Below are 21,590 nucleotides of genomic sequence, written 5' to 3' on the forward strand. Positions count from 1 at the left end.
TCTGTCGGGGTTTAGGATTATAATGATGAGATCTAAAATCAAGTGTCAAAAGGGTGCAGAAATGCTAGGGATCTGATGTTTATGATCTTGGTTAGCAAATTGTTCAAATGTACAGTCTTGGTAGAGAAATATATGGTGACAGCCATGACCATAATCACCATAATAATGTACAATATAAATGAGCAAACTCGGTTCTGTCTGTCCTCTCAAGTCCTTACATTAGGATACTGGCAAGCAGTGTTGCAACACTACTGTCCTTAAAAGTTTATTCATGTGGTTATTTCTCTAATAAACAATGTTAATATTTCTAGTGTTTTGTTTGTTACAGATATGCGAGCGACTTCTGTTAGAGTTATTCTGTCATCCAAACAGTGTTGCTTTTCACGAGCCAGTCAGTAAACAGGTAAAATGTGTTTTTATTTTCTTGAGTTTTTATTTACATGAACCAGGCCTGTCCATTTGGAAGTAACAGAAGAGCTATCCTGTAATAAATTCTAGACAAAACATTTGAAATAAGGATAACATTTCCACCCATCCAAAATAAAAATAACATCATATTAAGAGTTATAAGTCCTGGAAATTGTAGTAAAAATCATGGGCTAGGCTTCATTGATCTCTGAGCGGCATGGCACTGACTACAATGCGAACCACATGTTAACAATTAAGATAAATTACTCTCCTACCTTTAATTTCTGTTATATTTCCTCCACTTTTTATGAGATGCCAATCGTGAAAAAACAAATACAATGACACAGATTCCACATACTAGATTGTAACCATGTCACCCGTATAGGATCAACTTGCAGAGTTTTGGGACAGTTTTTATGTTTTTTATTTTGTGTGTCTGAATTGGATATAATTACGAATGATATCTTCAATTTGAACCTATCTTAAAGGGACATACCCTAGTTTCTAAAAACGCACGTTTGTCTAAGAAGTAGTGGTTAGTGAGACAAACTCTAGTTATTTTAGATAGTATTTCACTGTTTAAACATAACAGACTTTAGCTTCGAAAATCACCAACAAATATGGTGGGCCAAAAAATAATAATTGATGTTGGCAAGAACTACGACTAAGATTTTAATGTGGAATACAAATATTAATAATGGCTCATATGTTATAGCTCTAAAGAAGATCGCACACATAATATTATTTGGGCCACTAATGCCATTATTTTTTAAATATGTATGTCGCCCAAATGGGACACTGGTCGCATTTGACGACTTGGCCATAGACCATTTAAAGCCCTGAATTTTGAACTGTTTACTTTAAATGTCATATTTGTTTTAGGCACCGAACTATTACAAGATAATCAAGAATCCAATGGATTTCACGAAAGTCAAGTGCAAGTTGTCACGTCAACATTTCAACCACTACAACTGTGTAGAGGACTTCATCGCCGACGTCAAGCTTGTGTTCATCAACTGTAGCACATACAATACTGTGAGTGCATTGATCAGGTCTCTTTATATACATGGTTACAGTGGTACTACAGTTACATGCACCCGGGGATGAAAATCAGAATTGGATTGAGTTTTGATATCAATTATCAGTTTGTACACCATTGCTGAAAATACAAGATTCCCACGTCCAATACATGCACATGAAGCTGGTTTATATGTTCAACTTTTAACCATTTCATTTGTTCAAGAAAATACTAATATGTGTTTGTGTATTGAATAACTTTTATCATTGACATTATTTGAAAAAGTGTAGACAGAGTACAATTGTGCCATGGACCTAGAAGGGAAGTAACTCTGTATTGTACTTTTATCATGAAACTCAAACTCGATGAATTGGTCAAATGAGTGTCTGAACAATGATAAAGTATTCATTAGAACATCACTAGGTGGTACAAAGATTAATAGGCATCTAGAAACCCTCTGTTACTGATACCCAATACACGGTGTACCTTTTCATGCTGGGATGTTGTTAATCCACCCCAGTTTGGGACTGTGAGCACTGAACACATCTCTACTGCGTTTTACTTTAGGTATTTATTAAACACTATGGTGTGTGTTACTGTGTATGTGGAAAGCTGCTGTATGATATTTTACAATATGGTAATTGTGACACCTAGTGTTATATAGGCTACTCTTATCAGTTAATGGCAAAAAAAAGTGCACCTTAAAAATAAATAAATATTATCTTAATACATTAAGGCCATATGCAATTATCAATATTTTTCCAAGTATACACACCATACATCGTTTATTTGTGGGTGTGGGGTATGTATGTATTTTTTAATACATTACCCTCTTGTATAAAAATGTTGATTTTTGTATGGAAGTTTTATTTTAAAATTTGTGTTAAAATTATACATTGGCATTATGCCACTATAGTTGTAAAAATGTTGTTCAATGTGAACAGCCCCATAATATTAAGAAAAACAAATCTTAAATCTGAATTATTATTTTTCTCCTGCAGGATTCATCAGAAGTTGGTAAGGCTGGACTCATAGTGAAGAAATACTTCGAGGGACTGGTAGAGAAACATTTGCCACAGTACGTGGAGTTTTCCAAGTCCTACCGCAAGATGGTGGAGAGACTGACGGTGGAAGTGGACGTGGCAGATTCTGAACCCGAGGCAAAGAAGTCTAAATCAACCACCCCACCTCTACACATCTCCTATCATTATATAGAGCACTAGACATTCTTCTCCTCCAGCATTTTCATTGATACTGCTAGTGCATTCCTGTTTATATAAATATTTATGAAATGAACTGATCCAAGACTGGAGTATATTGTTAAAGAGCTGGTGTCTGTTTCACAAAACATCGTATGTTTACGATTACAGTTGGCATTGAACACCTGTGGTATGTCTTTACGAAAGACTTAAGTACAGTAAGGACATATATTTGTTTTTGTTTTTTTACATTTATCTCAAATTTTTATTTTTATTTGTACTGTTCTACTTACTATATTTATGTTTATGTGCAAAACTAGGCTTATGACGTTTTGTGAAATTGATCCCTGATGTCTGTCCATATAACAATAACATTATGAAAATTGACAGCCTTTATGTTCTACTTATTTCAGTGTTACAGTGTTTTGTGTCATTAAAATGTTAGACATTCTTTACTGAATTGTACCTATTTTGTAGTTGTATTATTCAAAGTATTTTGCAGAGAATTAATTGAAAAGACAGCTAAGTTTACAAAGCTGTATAAAAATCCCAAAATGGCATAATTGCACAATAGTCCGATTCATCTGGATGAGATTAACCACTCAATGTTGCATTTACTTCACCTGGCTATTTTATTGACTGAAAACCAAACTCATGGCCATCGGCTATCTTTATTACCTCAAACAGAATCTCTGTGCAGTAGACCGATGTGAAGATGTAAAAATATCAGCCGTACTGTACACATTTTGAGATTAAATCTGTGCATCAATGTGCAATATATGGTCATCTGCAAAACACCTCCTTACAATTAAGTACTGTTTGTGGCACCATTTACTGCATTCAGATTGGATGTCGTTGAAAAAACTTGATGTTCATTTATTCATTCATTTGCTCATTTATTCATTCACTAAAGCTGAATGTGATCCTTCATGTATATTTCGAATTAGGGGTGGTTTTTTGGTAAATTTTGTAATACATTTTTAATTCTTGGTGATGTTATTGATGTACTATAACAACAATATTGTCATGTCATGTCATGTCATAGGGTTTTAGTGCACATTCAGAGCAAGCTGTTGTAGCGCACGCCTGTCGTGGGCACAAGAGCCGGCCAAGGCCGGCTCCTCCGTCCATGACAGGAAAGGTGGGGGGGGGGGGGGGAGGAGGGACCGCCTGCACTGACAGGTGCAAGGGAGCACCAGCAGCCCGATTGAATCGGTAGCAGGCGGGTGGGGGTGGTGGTGGTGCTATGGAATTTGAATGGAGCCGTTAATGCCAAAGAGAAAGTGGTGCGCAATTTTGATGAGGAAAATTTGGCACAATTTTGAACGATTTGTCGAAAGGTAAATGGTCGAGCTAGTATAGGTTTTTGAATCGAGAGTAGCTCGTTAATTATAGACCTTCATGATGCTGGTTGTCTCCCTAGGTTGCCCGTTGGGTCCTTATAAGGACCTGACCTCTTCTGGTCGTGGCATGACAACCCAGGGGAGACTCGTGCAATTGTGTAGACACTGGTAGGCAAGGCATTTTGTTCCGGGGTGGTCGACGTGCTGATGTTGGTGTAGTCCTCCGTTTCCTCCTTAGTGACACCAAGTACAAGTTTACTCCAGCAGCAAGTATTTGGGGATTGGGTGGGGGAGGCTGATATTCTTTTGTCCAGCTTCCCCCGGGTGCATTGCAATTGTGTACTCGGAACCGGTATTCTTTTGTCCGGTTCCTTATTAGAGCACGTGCTGGGCCATTAAATGGGGGGCGGATGCATTGTTATCATTAGTCAATGCATCCTGTGTACTGTTGCGGTGAGCGTGTAGTTTGTGTGTGAATTCTAGTTTGGTGTTAAGGTTGTACTTATTGTCTTACGTCCCTATTCTAATGAATTCAACGGTCATCATGACCACCCATCCCCCTCCGTCCTTGTGTAGCATTGAACACAATGGCGGAGGGGGAGTTAGACTAATCTAGATATCTAGTTTGAAGGGCGAGCCCTTATAGTGTAGATATTGGTTAAAAAGCCTAGTGCTTGACATACTTAACTTTATTACCAATGAATAAAAACCTAGCCGTGATGCCACAGGCAATACCTTTGAGCGACACACACAACCCTAGTGTAAGAGTTTGATTCCCGCCCCCTGAATAGATTATTTTATGAATAATGAAATGATTGAGGCGAAATGAATAATATCTATATGTTGGTAATCGTTTGTAGTATAGAATAATTTATTAGGCTTACTTGGTTTGTCTTTAGGTCTATCTTGTTTTCCTGCTTGCTATTTCCTCTGTTGCCCTAGTTGACTTACTTTAGTCAGCCAGTATTTCATGCATCAGTAATAAAGAATATGGTGCGAGTGCAAAAGACACAATTCAGTTTATTTACATGTGAGGTTCCTTGTTCGTGATTGGCTGGATTGGACCAATGAGAATGCTGCAAGAGAAAGTGGTAATTAGTGGTATCCTATCTTGTTTGTTTTAAGGGCCACCAAAACATTTGGGAGTGGTATACACCAATTTCAACACACGAGTTTCAGAACCTGAATAAATATTTACAGTAAGGTTAACAATGGTTATTAATTATTCGCTACCGTCCCGCCGTTGAACCGTGGGGTTGGAGTGCTTGTCGGTCGTGTGCTTAAGGTCGCTATTCCCTTCCGGAGTTGTACAGGCGGGTGGTTTTGAATAATTGTTGATTAATAGTTTTATTTTATGCCAGCTATCTAGTTTAAGTATATGCTTTTACTTGTGTCGTTTCACCGTTCTCCCCTCGGATTGGAATACATGGTCTGGTCGAGTGCGAAGGGTGGATGTTCCGCCAAGGGGTCACAGGTGTCACGATTTAAGTATTGTCATATCTAGTAGGTATTAATTACTCGCTACCGTCCCGCCGTTGATCTCTCTGGTTGGAGTGCTTGTTGGTCGAGTGCTTAAGGTCGCTCTTCCATCCAAGAGATGTACAGGCGGGAGGTTTTTGAGCAATTGTTAATTTATAGCTGCATTTATATCAGCTAACTTGTTTTGGCATATGGTTGTACTTTTGTTGTTTCACCGTTCTCTCCCCGGGTTGGAATACCTAGTCTGTTCGAGTGCGTAGGGTGGATGTTCCTTCCAGGGAGTCCCAGGTGTCACGAGTTAAGTAGTATACTAATTATTTATCTTAGTTATAGATCGCCACCTTCCCTCCGTTGGTTTCCCAGATTGGAGTGCATGTCGGTCGAGTGCAGAAGGTCGCTCTTCCCTCCAGGAGACGTACAGGCGGGTGGTTGTGATCTTTTTCAAATTTTTTAGCTTTTGGCTAAATGACTTGCCAGGTGCCCAGTGGGTTGCGCTACGGCTTCCCATCCTGCCTGCGATCGGTCGAGTTGGTGGTTCGCGCCGATCGAACGCTGGCACGGCGGGTGGCATGTGGCTTTTATAATTTGGTTTGGTGGACAGGACGAATTGGTATACTGCTTTGAAGGTTTTGAGTTTGAGGAATTTATCAGGGTTAAGTAAAAAATTAGGAGTAATTGTTTTATTTTGGTTGGCTTCGGTTATTGATTCTATCATTAGTTTTCTCTGGCTGTTGTGTTGCGTGCAATCCAGGAGGTAGTGTTTCATATCCTCCCGGGTGCCACATTCGCAGTCAGGATTTAGTTTGGTGAAAGAGCAGCTGTTGAGCTGTGAAGATTTACCTATGCGTAGTTTAGTGATTAGTTTATCCACATAAGTGTTTGGGTGTTTAGGTCGGATAGAGTTGACTAGTGGCTTGATGTTATAGTGCCATGTGTTGGTTGTTAGGTCCCAGTTTGCCTGCCATTGATTAATGTAGTGTTTTCTTGCTTTTGACATTAGTTCTGATATTCCTAAGGGACGGTCCATAAATATCGATGTGCTTCACAATCCGAACAATGTTCGGTAGGGGGGGGGGGGGGGGGGGGGTAAAAGCCATGTTCGGATTGCTTTTCAGGTAAAACATCGGTCCATCGAAGGTCAATGTTTCGTACACATTATATCAATGTTTTTATGTTAGGATTAGGGGAGGGGGGGGGGGGAGGGGGTCAAACCCAATCCTAACATTGTTAGGATTATGAAAACCATTGACATTTATGGACCGTCCCTAAAGGTAGTGCTGTAATTGTACTAGTGATTGAAAGTGCAGTTTTGGCTCCATAGTCAGCTATTTCATTGCCAATTATACCTACATGGGCTGGGACCCATTCGAATACTACTGTTAGATTAAGCTGGTTTATTTCTTGAAGTTTATTGTGGATAGCTGCGAGGATATTTGGCCTGGTAGATTTATTAGTTTGAAGTGATTGGATGGAGCTAAGACTATCTGAAAAGATAACGCTTTTAGGGTATTGTTTATTTTTAATCCAGATTAGCGCTTCATAGATGGCTGTCAGTTCTGCTGTATAGACTGAAAGATTATCTGACAACCTGGCATATTTAACTAGTTTAGAGTGTTTGGATATTTTTTCTTCAACTATTGCGAAGCCAACCCTACCGTTATCTGGATTTTTTAGCCATCCGTATAGATATGGATATGCTCAGGGTAGTTTTCATTAGCTGCGGCTTCAAACAGGACTTTCTTAAATGGTGGAAAGGGGGTTTGATCAGTAGCTTTTTTGATTAGGTATGGAGTGTGGCATTCAATTGGCTGGTTGAGTTGGTATAGTGCCACAGGTGTGTTATCAATTCCTACCTCTATTTCAAGTTTACTAGCCCTAGTGGCAAATTAATCATTAAGTTTTTTATTAGTTTTAAATTCTAGCCCTGGTTTTGTTATTATGGGGGTAAGTTCCTGAACTGGGTGATCTAATTTAAGCGAATGGATTTTAAGATGGTAGTTGAGATGTTGAAGATTACGGCGGTATTTAAGTGGCATAATATTAAATTCAACTTCTAGGCTTTGGCCACTAGTATTAGCTGGAACTTTAGCTATTGTTCTAAGAGCTTGGTTTTGGATGAGATCTAGTTTTTGCAGTAGCTTGGGGGATGCGCAACTGCAGGCTTGGGCTCCATAGTCTATCCTGGAGAGTATACATGCTTTGTAAACCATAAGCATTGGCTCTGTTTGCGCTCCCCAGCTGGTGCCTGAGATTGCTCTTAGTAAGTTTAGAGTATTTTTAGCTTGTCTGACGATATCATTAATATGATCACTAAAGGTTAGTTTTGAGTCGAAGGTGACTCCTAGGAATTTGAATTTGCTAACTCTTGGGATTGGCTTATTGTTTGAGGTTATTTGAAGATTATCTGGCGAGTTGACTTTATTAAATAACATACAAACTGTTTTAGTTTAAGATAATTTAATGCCCCAGTCCAGGGCCCATTTATTTAATTTGTTCATATCGTCTTGCATTAAATTAAATAGATTCTTGGTTACTCTGCCTGTGCGCCAGATGGCGCAGTCATCGGCAAACAGTGCTGTGTTTAATGGAGTGGTTGATTTAATTTTCCCTTTAGCATTGAGTGCTTTAGTTATGTCATTAATAAATATGTTAAATAAGGTTGGTGATAGGACCGAGCCTTGTGGTATTCCAGTAATTATTTCGGTTTTATCTGAATAGTGGCCGTTTACTCTGACTGAGATTGATCTATTATGAATGAAATTATTGATGAAGTTTAGCATATTGCCTTTGATTCCATTAGTTTGTAGTTTATTGAGTAGGCCTTGTCGCCATACCATATCAAATGCTTTTTCAATGTCTATGAATATTGCTAATACTTTATTAGATTTGCGAAAGGCGTCGTTGATACTATTTTGAAGTCTGACTATTTGGTCTATTGTTGAGTGTTTAGATCTAAATCCACTTTGTACATTTGTAATTAGGTTATTCTCTAGTAAGTAGTTATTTAGTCTTTTATTAATGATAGTCTCTAGCGTTTTACACATGTGGGACGTGAGTGTTATCGGCATATAACTCCCCGGGAGGGAGTGCTCTTTTCCCGCTTTAGGGAGACTAAAGCATTCTGCGTGTTTCCATGCAGTGGGCATTTGGCCCTCCCTCCAGATTCGGTTAAAGAGCGGTAACACTACCTCTAAGGTTACGTCCGGCATGTGTTTTAGTAGTGTATAACTAATTTGGTCAGGCCCGGTGGCGGTACTCTTTTTTGCTTTAAGAGCGATTTTTAATTCTATCAGTGTTAATGGTTTATTAAATTCTAAGTTATCAGTGTTAGGATGGTTGTCTGTATTAGTATCGGTTGTTGGTAAAGAGTTATCTTTCTTACGTTTATCAAAAAATTGTTTGGGAAAGTTTTCATTACTGCTGTTTTTACTAAAAGTTTTACTAAGAAGGTCGGCCTTTTGTTTATTAGTGGTTGCTGTTTTATTTTTTTGAAGGACTGTGGTGGCCGCGCGTTGTCCTTGTATAGCTTGAACTTTTTTCTACATTTCCCTAATGGAGGTTCTATTATTAATTTCGCCGCAGAATGTCTGCCAGCTGACCTGTTTAGCTTCTATAATAAGTTTACCTACTTCGCTTTTGGCTATTTTGTACTTAGCATGATACTCTTGTTTACCTGGGTTTTTTTTTTAATTTTACGCATCCTGTTTCTGAAGCCGCATTTAGCTTTGATTTCGTCCGTCCACCAACTAACTGGTTTATTTTTACTAGGTTGTTTGGTTTTAGGTATATTTTTCTCTGCTATACTTATTATTTCATTTGTAAGTTTGGTGGTAGCGTCGTCGATACTTAGATTATTTTCTATTTTTATTTTGCTACAGTCGCTTGTAAAACCTGCCCAGTCGGCTTTACTGAATTTAAATTTAGGTATAAATTTTTCTTCTTCTGCATATTTCTCATTACATTTATAGCTGGTTAAGATAGGGAGGTGGTCGCTTTTAAGAGCATCGAGCACCTCCCATTGGGCGTTTGCACCTATTTTTGTGGAGGTTATAGTGAGGTCGATGGCAGATGTTGTTAGTGATTGGTCGTTATAGAAGGTTATACTGCCATCGTTAAGACATACTAGGTTGTGCGTGTTGATGAACTCTTCCAGTATGTCTTCCTGTGCGTCAGAGTGCTGACCTCCCCACAGTGTGTTGTGACTATTAAAATCTCCTACCAGTATTAGATTATTGTTTGGTTTAATAAGTTTATTGTAATCTCTTAAAGTTAGCTGTTTATGGGCTGTTTCCGGTGGGCTATAGACATTAATTATGTCTATAGGCATTTTTTCATTTAATGTAGTAAGTCCTAGGACTTCTAAGTTGGCGTTAACAGATTCCTATCTAATTTCACTATGTGGTATATTATTGTTGATTAAGGTGGCTATTCCACCTTTAGTGCTATTTTCCCTATGTTTATAGTAGGTTGAGTAGCCTGGTATTTTAAATGTTTTAGGTTTTTTATTTTTATTTTTACTGGTGCCAGTCCCAAGCCAAGTTTCTTGCAGGCAAATAATATCTGGCTTGATGTTACTAGTGCTAATGAGTTGTATGAGTTCGGCACCATGTCCCATTGAATGGAGGCCTTTGGCGTTCCACTGGAGAACGTTGAGGCCCTTATTTCCTATGTTTATATGTTTAGCGGGGGCGTATGGTGGAGACGTATCTCCCATGGCCCAGACCCGAATATTGAGTTTGTTTTAATTTTTATTTTATAAGTTGGTTGAGTTAAGGTTATTTTCAATTAGTGCTATTTTAGTAACTAGGGTTTCTATGACTAATTTAAGTTGGTTGACCTCTTGGTTGAAGTTTTAAGTTTTTCAGCATATGAGCAGCCTGCTGTGACTGCGGTTGCTGGCCTAACCGTTGTAGGTTTTTTGCTGCTGGTGGGTGAACTATCTGGTTTGCGGTTATTTAGTTAGCGGAGCGCCTTTTGGTAGTGGTGGCACCGGGTGTCATGTGCCATATGGCGGCTGAGGCAGTTAGGGCACTGCATCGGTCTTGTGCAGGGGGAGTTCCGGGAGCTCCTCTCATGTTTCTGCCCACACCTGTGGCAGGTGGGGAGTTCTTTATGGTGGCGGCATTTATCCGCACCGTGTCCCCATTGTTGGCAATGTTGACACTTGCTCGGTTTCCTTTCAAGTGGAATGAGCTGGTGAATCCTATCATTTATTTTGATGGTTGGTCTTTCCGACTTTGGTTTAGCAAGGAGCTGAACATAGCCGTTGGACCAGGTGGTTGCTTCCTGAATGCCGAGTTCTGGGTTGTTTTCTTTTAGTGTTAGAGTGGAGGTGGTTTCGGCCGGTAGTGGATAGTTTCACTATCCATTTTGTTGCAGCAGCCGGTTGGACGGCCGGTCTGGCAGAGTGCCCTACCGGTCGTGTATGAGTTGTATTTTCACACTGAAGCTGTGGTTGGCTTCTATTTTTACTTGATTTACAAGGAATTTCCTTGTAAAACGGTCCTAGGCTTTTGGGTGCTGGTCCATTATTTTTGGGCGCTCCTGCTGGTTTTTGTGTTGTTAGCTACCCTAGCTTTTTTAGTGGGGGTTTCGCTTCCTTTTAGGAAGGTGCTAGCCCCTTTAGTTAGTTTATTTTCTGGGCTCCTAGCTTTACGCTTATTTCTAACTACGGCCCTGAAGGGGGTGATAGTGATGGGTGTGGTAGTAGTTACCACTGTGGTTGATTTAGTTACCGGGCTGGTGTTCCTACTCTCTTTGTTAATCTGCCCCGAGTGGGCGTTTCCTGTCTCTTTCCCAATCGGTTTATCTTTTTCGATTCCCAGTCTGGAGCTCCACGCGGTAAGACGTGTTTGTTTAGCTTGTGCACACTGCACGTGCTTTCGTGTGCTCGACTTGGGGTCCTTCATTTCGTTGTTTTTGTCAGCGAAATGAAGTTTTCTCCTGTGATGTATGCGGCCATTGGAACTGATTGAACGCTGGAACGCTTCTCGTTTTGACAGCCTGCACCACCAGGTTGGATTCTTTTTTAGCGAGATTCCTTGCCTCCACGTCATTTCTCCGTCTGACTGTCGACTTGGGTTTTTTTCGTGTCTCGTATGACGGCCATTCTGCAGAACGCCACGGTTGTTCGCATTTAGTCTCTACATGTCCGAGCCTGTTCTAGCAGCACTGGAAGATTGACCGCCCCACTCTAAGAAGAAATAGGAAGCGGAGTCAGCCCCTACTACTCTTTTTCTAGACTTTACCTTGCTTTATAGTGATACCATCTCGTATCCTCCGGAGTCGGGCCCGTCCGCACCACTATACCAACCCATGACGACTGGACTATACCCTAGTCTGATACTCTCTCTCGTTCAGACGGATCTGGCTTCTCAAGATCTGTATTTCAGCACAGCACTACACCTTCAACGTCTATCGACTGTCAATCTAGGGGTTTTTCTTGACGGGATGCAACCCATCTCGTCCCTTTAAGCTGTGCACCCAAACGGCCTTAACGAGGCCACTCGCGTGGACATATCGATCGGACTTTAAACTTTTAGATCTGCGTTCAAAATTTTATGTCGAAATTACTTCTTCTTTTTTTAAAAAATATTATTAAATAGTCCGATCCTCTCTTCTTTATCTTATTTAATTTTGGACTGTCCTTCTAAAATGCTCCAAATTATATAAATATTCGGCCGAGCAGTCAATTCTTTTTTATTTTTGGCTTGTAACCTTTTCATTTTTTTTATTTATTCTATTAACCTTTTTACTAATTGCTATTTTCAAAATTCTGCCCATTTTAAACCCCTCACCCCTCCATCCCAAAACAGGCCACCGATCTTATCGGAGGTCGGACTCGGGATGGGCGTGTTCGATGGCTCCTGAGACGTCCGCTAGAGTGGCAGTTCAGCTATCGGCGGTACGACTCCGCTGCGAGTAGACGTCGCCGAAGTTGCTCTGCAGTCCTATGGAATGTTGCTGGAGTATCGCGTCACGTACACCGGGTCACGGGCAACCGTGACTTTGGTGTACGGTGACGCGGTCCCGCAGACAAGAGGAGGAAGAGGAAGGAGAAAGAGGAAACGCGCGCCAGGGGCGGTACAGGGGGGAGCAAAGCTGGCGGCTCAACCGCCAGTGGCGGTCCCTTCTGCATCGCCGCCCCCGCCGACCACTCAGAAGAGGACGACAGAGCCGAAGGCCCAGGAGTCCCCGGAAACGACCTACTCGGTCCTGGATACAGCAATGTACTAGAGGAAGAGGAGGGAGCCACCTACTTCTACTCCGAGGATTGCGTCTCCGGCGCGGCGGTCAACTTTATCGACCTCCCCCGTTGAGTCGCCTGTTGTTGCTGCTGCAGGCAAGAGGAAGGCTACTTCGCCGACCCACCAGCCCGCCAAGGCACCGCCGCAACATCCGTCTACACCCCCCCCCCCCCCCCCCCCCCCCCCCAGCAGAACCGGCAGGAGACTGGTACTTAGCCGTGGATAAGATCAAGCCACAGTAGCGGAAACTTCTGCAGGGGGACACTGCTGATCCGAAGAAGCTGAGAGGGAAGTTCATCAACGTGGCATGGACCAAGCTGTCCGACGACACGCATTTTGAACTTCACAGCATTAGGTTGGAAGGAGAACCAGGACTTGTGGTCACACAGCGCCGTCAGGACGTCTACAGACAGGCGATACTCATCCCGGAAATGGATAGCCACACCATACACCGGATGGTCAAGGCAGTCTGCGGCGAAGCTGTGTACCTGCACGTGATACGGACCCTGCTTCACAAGAAACATCTGTCACCAACCTTCCAAGGGCTTAGTCGGACTTTAAAATTTGTGGCCCCCATTCAAAATTTTATGTTTATTTTTTTGTAAACAGTCTGACGCAGTTTATTTTGGAAGCCCGTCTAAATTGCTCAAATCACCTTAAAACCTTTTCGGTCGAGCAGTCTAATTTTTTTGTTTGGACTTAAATTTGTGTAGCTCAATTTGGTTTCGGTCTTCGACCTAACTACTAAATTCGTATTCCAAATTCCGCCCACCTCAAACTTACCCCCTCCCCTCCGGCCCGGACCATATTGATCGGACTTTAAACTTTTAGACCTTCGTTCAAAATTTTATGTCGAAATTACTTCTTCTTTTTTTAAATATTATTAAATAGTCCGATCCTCTCTTCTTTCTCTCATTTAATTTTGGACTGTCCTTCTAAAATGCTCCAAATTATATAAATATTCGGCCGAGCAGTCAATTCTTTTTTTCTTTTTTTTTTGGCTTGTAACTTTTTATTTTTTATTTTTTATTTATTCTATTAACTTTTTTACTAATTGCTATTTTCAAAATTCTGCCCATTTACAACTCTACCCCCCCCCCCCCCCCCCCCCCCCTCCATCCCAAGTCAGGCCACCGATCTGTATCGGAGGTCGGACACGGGATGGGCGTGTTCGAAACCCTAGTGGTATATGGGCACATTAAACTAGTTATCATCATCATCATGTCAGCGGTAAGTCGCAATCGGAACACCTCGTCACATTCCGCTACGCTAGATGTAGGTTCGGACACAAGTTGTAGGAATACACCAAATTTTCATGTATTTGGTGACGCGGTTAGGGCGAAGTTCGTAACATAATGTAGTTCGATCAATGTCAGTATATTATAATGTATGTAACCAGATAGCAATGTTACACATACAGAAATGATATGTTTCCAGCATATCACTCTTTGCAAATGAATACATGACAAATACAAATTATATACATTTTAAAGGTCCAATATCATAGTTGCAGTAATAGCAGTTCCGCCAAAAATATTTTTCATTTTTTGCTTTGAAATATAAAGCATGTAATAATTCCATTTACTAGTAGAAAACTAGAGGGAATCTTAGAACTGTGACTCACGCATAGACACACAACGTCGTAGTTTTATGTGTAAACACTTAACATACAGCTTACCAGTAAGTGTTTTTTCAGTTAGCAGACAAATCCATAACATAATTTCTGTTTACACCTGTATGTACTATGATTAACCAAACATTCTTCATGGAACATCTTTTGACACAACATTTTTTTATATTATAAGTTACTTAAAGGGACACGCCCTAGTTACGGCTAGTTGTTAACCATTACGGCGTTGTTTTTCGCTATTAAACCCATTTTTTCACAAATAAAATTGCACTTTACTTACATTTTATTATTTAGAATACACATTTCCATTCACCTGAAGTGCTTTTTGGTAATCCTGGTAATCCTGATGTTTGTAAAACCACGAAATGCATTTTTTGTATTTCTTAACAATAGGCGTGCACTCGAGAAAAAACCGTTAAGCAAGCGAGGTCCAATCTATTTTTAGAGCGAATCTTCCTGTGTAAACGTCACAGACGTTGGTATACCACGTGGCCGTTATCATTTTGGTTCGGTTTGTTTTCTCGTGCACGGTTCGCGTAATCAACATCCGATTTGTTGTCGTTTGCTTGTTGTTCATTTGTGAGATTTTTCTTCACAGTTCGTGAACATTTTCAGTAACAATAAAGTTCAGACAAGTAAGTGTCTCAATACAAAACGTTACAAACCCTTAAAACCAATAATTTTGCTAAGTCTTACGATATCTGGAGAGGGGATACAACCAGGACAGAACAGTTGGAACATGTCCAGGAGAGGTGAAAAGAACGCACCCCAAGTCTGTGCGCACTCTGTGAAATTTGTCGTGACGTAGGCATTGTTGTGCTTCGAGCGACATCTACCGGTGACATTAGAATACTAACTTTCAAAATTATTTCAAGCAATTGGGACATGGGGATTCCCATGGTATTTATCGATATAAAACCTGCTTTTTCACTCCATTTGATAAAAACGTGATCTAAGTGTGTTACAGGTTTGTAGATTAACCAAATTATAATTTATTTTCGCTGGATGGAACTAGGGCGTGCGGCTTTAAGCAAATATTATGTGTGGGATCGAGTAAATTGTAGTTATTTATTACAATCACATGTGAAAATAGCATCACATTTTAATTTAACTCTGATATTGGACCTTTAAGATATTTTTTTAATGTTGCTAAACATGGACAGTGGGTGGGTGGGTGCATGCAAGCATATGTATAATGCAATATTTTAATTATAACATTTAAGAGTTCTATGTTTTAGTATTTTAAATGTCCAGTATCACAATAAACTATTAAAAAAAACCCCACTTAGTTCTTTGGAGGAGCTGAACCTAATGGCAATCTGTACCAAGAAACAGCTGATTAAACAGACTGATGTTTTGGTGAAATTGTTCTTAAATGTGAAAGCGCTGGATTGTTTAAAAAGCTGACTTGTCACTATTTCTATGGAACATGCTCGCCAACTGCACACATTAACTGTGATATAGATTTAACCGTGGTTCATGAGTAAAGATAAAGATATGACGACTCAAAAATTGTTTCGTGATGGATTTGTATTTTCAATCTGTTTTAGAAACTTCTGAAAAAGGTTACTTCAACATATTTAATTATAGTTAAAATTGAAGAAATTGTAATAAATTAGCTGGACCATTATTATATAAAACGATCGGTAAGGAATATTTATTTGTTTATAAAATTACCTTTCTTTTGATATATGTGATCATTAAAAACTAGTTTTCTTCGTGATGAAGCTTTGGCATGTGGGCGATCTGTATGTACTTTTAACTTCTCAACAGACTCAATAAGTTTGTCCACAACAGTTTTCCTTCGTTCCATCGGCGTCGGACCAGTGCTGGGTGGCGTCCCTGTGCTTATATGATTACATGCATTCTGTAGATTTTCAAAAACCTGTGTTTTAAAATTTTGGAATTTAATAATTTTATTTACACATCTGTCACATATTCTGTAACTGTCAGTAGGTTTAAAGCCTAATGTGTCTGTTATCTTTTGTATTATATCATTCTCGCGTATTCTCTTCGATGCATTTGTTGTTGTTGTATGTAGTTGTCTATTCACTGAAGCACAGCATGAACAATTATATTCCATAGCCATGTTTTGATCATGTGACTAAAAAAAGTTCCGTCCAAAATATTGACGCATTGTGTCCGAGTTTATATTTCGTAGAAATGTACGAGGAGTTCCGATTGCGGTAAGTGGTTTGGAGGTGCTTACATTGATGTGGTCCGCCGTAGGGCTGGCCATCTTAGGTATCACTTTTTACAATGCAAACGGTACAAGCCTTATTGATTATGTACTCACTAGCGAATCGTGTTTCGATTTAATTTCATATTTTCAATCCGGTGAGTTCAATTGTTTCTCCGACCATGCACCTGTATGTTTCACGAGTGTAATAAAGTTCTGTTCTGTTCTGTTCTGTTCTGTTCACACTGGGTTGTAATGTAAACATTGCTGATACGCAGGAGCCAGATGAGATTCGAACACACACTACCGTGAAGTGGATCGACGAAAACAATGCTGTCATTGCTTCCAAAGTAACCGAAAATATTGAAACGCTATTGAATATATGTTCAACTAGTGGTAATAGCCAAGACTGTATAAACGTCCGGGTTGATAAATTCACAAACGAACTAAATACTATTATATTGCCTTACTGTGACGTCACTACCCATACAAACAGAAAGAACTATATGCGCCGGCACACTACCACAGGCGGTGATAAGCCATGGTTTAACGAGGAATGTAAAGCTCGATTTGACGAATATAGAGCAGCTATCCATATGTTTAATGGTAGAAGAAGTGACCTAAATCGAATTGAACTCGTACGTGTAAAAAGAATATATAAGTCATTAGAACGCCGCCTAAAAAGAAATTATAAATAACCCAAAGCAGTTTTATGTACATTTCGAAAAAAGGAAGAAAAACGTAAACTCAGAACTAACAAATGATGAATTCTATAACCATTTTAGCAAATTGGCTGAAAAGGTGCCTAAATTAGACGACGAGACACAAGATTTTTTACGTAAATACGACCAGCAAGTTAGTGACGCACCGAACCGCGAGCTTTGCTCTGAAATTACAGAGAAGGAAATTCTTAATGCTGTACATAAGTTAAAGACGAACAAATCCAGTGGGCTTGACAAGGTATTAAACGAATATTTTATAAATTGTATAAATGTTTTGATGCCATGTTTATTGATATTATTTAACGCTGTCTTTGATTCGGGTACATTTCCACACAGTTGGTCATTGGGATGCATTGTTCCTATTTTTAAAAAAGGCAATGCAAACGACCCTGATAATTACAGAGGCATAACTTTAGTCAGTTGCTTAGGGAAATTATTTACTGCCATCCTAAATGAACGATTATTAGTTTTTGATAAAATGAATAATGTCATAAGTGACGCTCAATTTGGTTTTAGAAAAAAGGTTCTCAACGATCGACGCCGCTTTCATTCTTCAATCTTTAATTGAACGAATATTGAAGAATAAAAAGCGACTGTATTGCTGCTTCGTGGACTATAGTAAAGCATTTGATTATGTCAATAGACAAAAACTATGGTACAAAATGATTCAACTTGGTATCGATGGTAAAATGCTTAATGTTATCCGGTCACTGTATGATAATGTGAAATGCTGCGTCAAATATAACAGTATGCTATCCAACTTTTTCAGTTGTAGAAACGGACTTTTCCAAGGTGAAGTATTATCACCGATATTATTTTCCATGTTTGTAAATGACTGCGAAATGCATTTCTTATCAGATAATTGCCCCTATATCGACATCCAATCATTAAATATATTCCTACTTATGTATGCCGATGATATGGTTCTCCTAGCTGAAACACCAGAAGGCCTTCAGTCAATGCTCAATTCACTATCAAAATATACTACCAAATGGGACCTAACTGTAAATACAACTAAGACTAAAGTTGTCATTTTTAGAAATGGGGGGATCATTCGAGACAACGAAAAGTGGTTATACAAAGGTGAACAGTTAGAGGTTGTAAATGAATTCATTTATCTTGGCTTATTATTCTGTTATAACGGTAAATTTAATCGAACTCAAAAACGATTCGCTGATCAGGGAAGAAAAGCCTTGTTTTCATTATTAAACGTATGCAAAAGACATTATTTTAATATTGAAACAATGCTATCTGTTTTTGACACCTATGTTAACAGTATTCTTAGTTATGGGTCAGAGGTCTGGGGATTCCACTGTGCAAGGGATGTTGAAAATATTCATACAAAATTCTGTAAAAAACTACTTGGAGTACAACAAGGGCCTGTAATGAATTTATATATAGTGAGTTAGGGCGTTTTCCTCTGTATATTATGAGAAAATTAAGAATTTTTAAATATTGGATTAAAATACGAAATACTGAAAATGGTATCCTTTTAGCTATATATGAGAAAATGGAACGATTAAAGGGTAACTAAATAGGCTTGGACTAAACTATATATGGAACATACCAAATGTTGGTAACAGAGAATATAATATAATTAAGGAAAGAATTTACGATAATTTTAAACAACATTGTTTTAGTCGAATAACGACTTCACCGAAAGGTACCTTATATAAATTTTTGTTACTTGAATTCAAGCTACAAACATATCTTAGACAACCCATACCATTTAATCACTTAAAAGAAATATCAAAGATCCGAATTAGTGCACACAAATTAAATATAGAAATCGGAAGGTATAGGAAAATTGACAGGGCCGAAAGAAAATGCACTATTTGTAACTATAATGATATAGAAGACGAATACCATTTTATCCTTATTTGCCCAGCTTTGAATGATTTGAGGAATAAGTATATAAAACAATGTTACCACAGACGTCCAAGCGTATTTAGGCTCATTGAACTATTAACAACTGAAAACAATAAAGACATCAATAACCTGGGAAAATATTTAGTTTTGGCAAATAAAGTTAGAAACGATTTACTGAAGCTTACTTAAAATATGACATCCACAAACCTGCCGTTTCATTAGCAAGTATATTAATCATATTTCATCTGGTATACATCAATATATACCTATATATTTAGAATTAGAATTATTACTATACCACGATAATGTTTATAGTGCACATATATATGTACATCCCACCACAATTACTAGTATGCTATGTTAATTTCACCATTAATTCTTAAATCACTCTCCACCTGTATTTGTATATTTGTATATATACCGTAATTATATATGTATGTATTTATGCTGATAAGTTTGTTTAACTTAAGGCAAATAAAGAACTTGAACTACACAGATCACTTCCGGGTGAGAGTTCATTCATCACGGTTCCTAATTGTGGCACATGTTATGGTTCACATATTCACTTCTAGGAAATGGTGAAGAATTAAAACAATATGTATGTTTAATGGTAAGCCTTCTGGCTGTATTTTGCCCATGTTATTTTGTAATATTGTGCATCGACGTTTTGGGACATGGGTATATAGCGCAAGTGACAGCCGGAGTGAATCGGTTAATGAACCACCTGTTCGGACCGGTACTACAGCCAGATGCGGTCATATAGCAAAAAACTGAGACGGAAATGTTCTCAATTTTGGAGTGAAAATAAATGCTTATATAATGTTCGCAATGGTGTATGTTGTTAGTGCCAACGAGAACCTGTTCTATGGGCAATCTTCGCTTGAAGTTGGGCAGTTTAACATGGGTTTCAATGGCAGATGACATCTGTGTAGTGAGACCTTACCTGTGATGTTATGTGTGGTGGCGGACGTTGTGACTTCGGTGGGGTCCGCCGTGACCGTTTGACTGGAGCTATGGACCTGGACCCATATTCACAAAATATCGTAAGCCTAGTTTTACACGTAAACGTAAATCTACGACTGAAGAGCTATTCACGAAACAACGAAAACGTAAGTTACGTGTAAAGTTGGACGTAAATATAAGAGTGCCTCAGGTTGCAACTAACGCTGCGCGTAAGTTGTGTACATATAATAAATCAAGCACGATCGCCGTTATTTACTATTATTTACGGAAACTAGCAGCATTTCCAATAAATGAAGCAGTTTGCTATGGCGAACGCCCACGGATTGAACATATTTTTGTTCGTGATCGAACGGATGTTTTCGACTTGGCCAATTTCTCCTGAGTTATCTTTTCCTTTTTAAGAAATGTCCTCAAGTTCGTGCCAAAACGCGGATCCCCACCAATACCAAAATGCCATGGTTCACTGTTCGCAATGTTATTGTTAGCAGACGACAAACAAAATTGCGTTTTGCGCATTTGTTATTTACCCGGTAGCCATCGTTTCTAATGTGTTTTTATTAATTACTCCAGTGAGAATGTTAAATCGTAGATTTACGTCCAACTAAGTTACGTTTACATTTACGACCATCTTTGAGAATAAGGTGCTTCTTGCACGTAAACGTAAATCTACGGCACACGTAAGTGCTAGTCGTAGACGTAAATTTACACTTTTTTGTGAATATGGGTCCTGGACCCATATTCACAAAATATCGTAAGCCTAGTTTTACACGTAAACGTAAATCTACGACTGAAGAGCTATTCACAAAACAACGAAAACGTAAGTTACGTGTAAAGTTGGACGTAAATATAAGAGTGCCTCCGGTTGCAACTAACGCTGCACGTAAGTTGTGTACATATAATAAATCAAACACGATCACCGTTATTTACGGAAACTGGCAGCATTTCGATTAAATGAAGCAGTTTGCAATGCCGAACGCCCACAGATTGAACAGATTTTTGTTGGTGATCGAACAGATTTTTTCGACTCGGCCAATTTCTCCTGAGTTATCTTTTCCTTTTTAAGAAATGTCCTCAAGTTCGTACCAAACCGCGCATCCTCACCAATACCAAAATGCCATGGTTCACTGTTCGCAATGTTATTGTTAGCAGACGACAAACAAAATTGCGTTTTGCGCATTGTTATCTACCCAGTAGCCATCGTTACTAATGGGGTTTTTTTTTAATTACTCCAGTGAGTGTTAAATCGTAGATTTACATCCAACTAAGTTACGTTTGCATTTACGACAGTCTTTGAGAATAAGGTGCTTCTTGCACGTAAACGTAAGTCTACGGCAGACGTAAGTGCTAGTCGTAGACGTAAATTTACACCTTTTTGTGAATATGGGTCCTGGGCTGTCGTGGCACACAGGCTAGCTCGCATTCACCAAGGTCCCAACTGTTTTCGCGATGCGAGTAGACGTGTCTACGTGCGCTCTCGAGTTGCCCCCCCCCCCCCCCCCTCCACCTGGGGGGACTGATAGCCAGCTTTGGGGC

At 39.3% G+C, this 21,590-nt stretch overlaps 1 protein-coding gene and 1 long non-coding RNA gene across 2 annotated transcripts in view; one reads left to right on the forward strand and one right to left on the reverse strand.

Annotated features, from left to right (window-relative positions):
- Positions 1-3,076, forward strand: part of LOC121380830 (E3 ubiquitin-protein ligase TRIM33-like) — a 22,535-nt gene extending 19,459 nt beyond the window's left edge. The window contains exons 7-9 of the mRNA XM_041509817.1: positions 329-403; positions 1,291-1,443; positions 2,428-3,076. Of these exons, the coding sequence (XP_041365751.1) occupies positions 329-403; positions 1,291-1,443; positions 2,428-2,649 (450 nt within the window). The 3' untranslated portion in view covers positions 2,650-3,076. The remainder of the gene's footprint in view (positions 1-328; positions 404-1,290; positions 1,444-2,427) is intronic.
- LOC121380832 overlaps positions 1-17,756 on the reverse strand; it is a 26,443-nt gene extending 8,687 nt beyond the window's left edge. Inside the window, exons 1-2 of the long non-coding RNA XR_005959009.1 lie at positions 16,002-17,756; positions 4,853-5,044 (exon numbers count right to left, since the gene is read on the reverse strand). This is a non-coding gene — a long non-coding RNA (uncharacterized LOC121380832). The remainder of the gene's footprint in view (positions 1-4,852; positions 5,045-16,001) is intronic.
- Positions 17,757-21,590: the final 3,834 nt, after the last annotated feature.

The sequence above is a fragment of the Gigantopelta aegis genome, chromosome 9, assembly GCF_016097555.1.
Source record: "Gigantopelta aegis isolate Gae_Host chromosome 9, Gae_host_genome, whole genome shotgun sequence".
Classification (NCBI taxonomy): domain Eukaryota; kingdom Metazoa; phylum Mollusca; class Gastropoda; order Neomphalida; family Peltospiridae; genus Gigantopelta; species Gigantopelta aegis.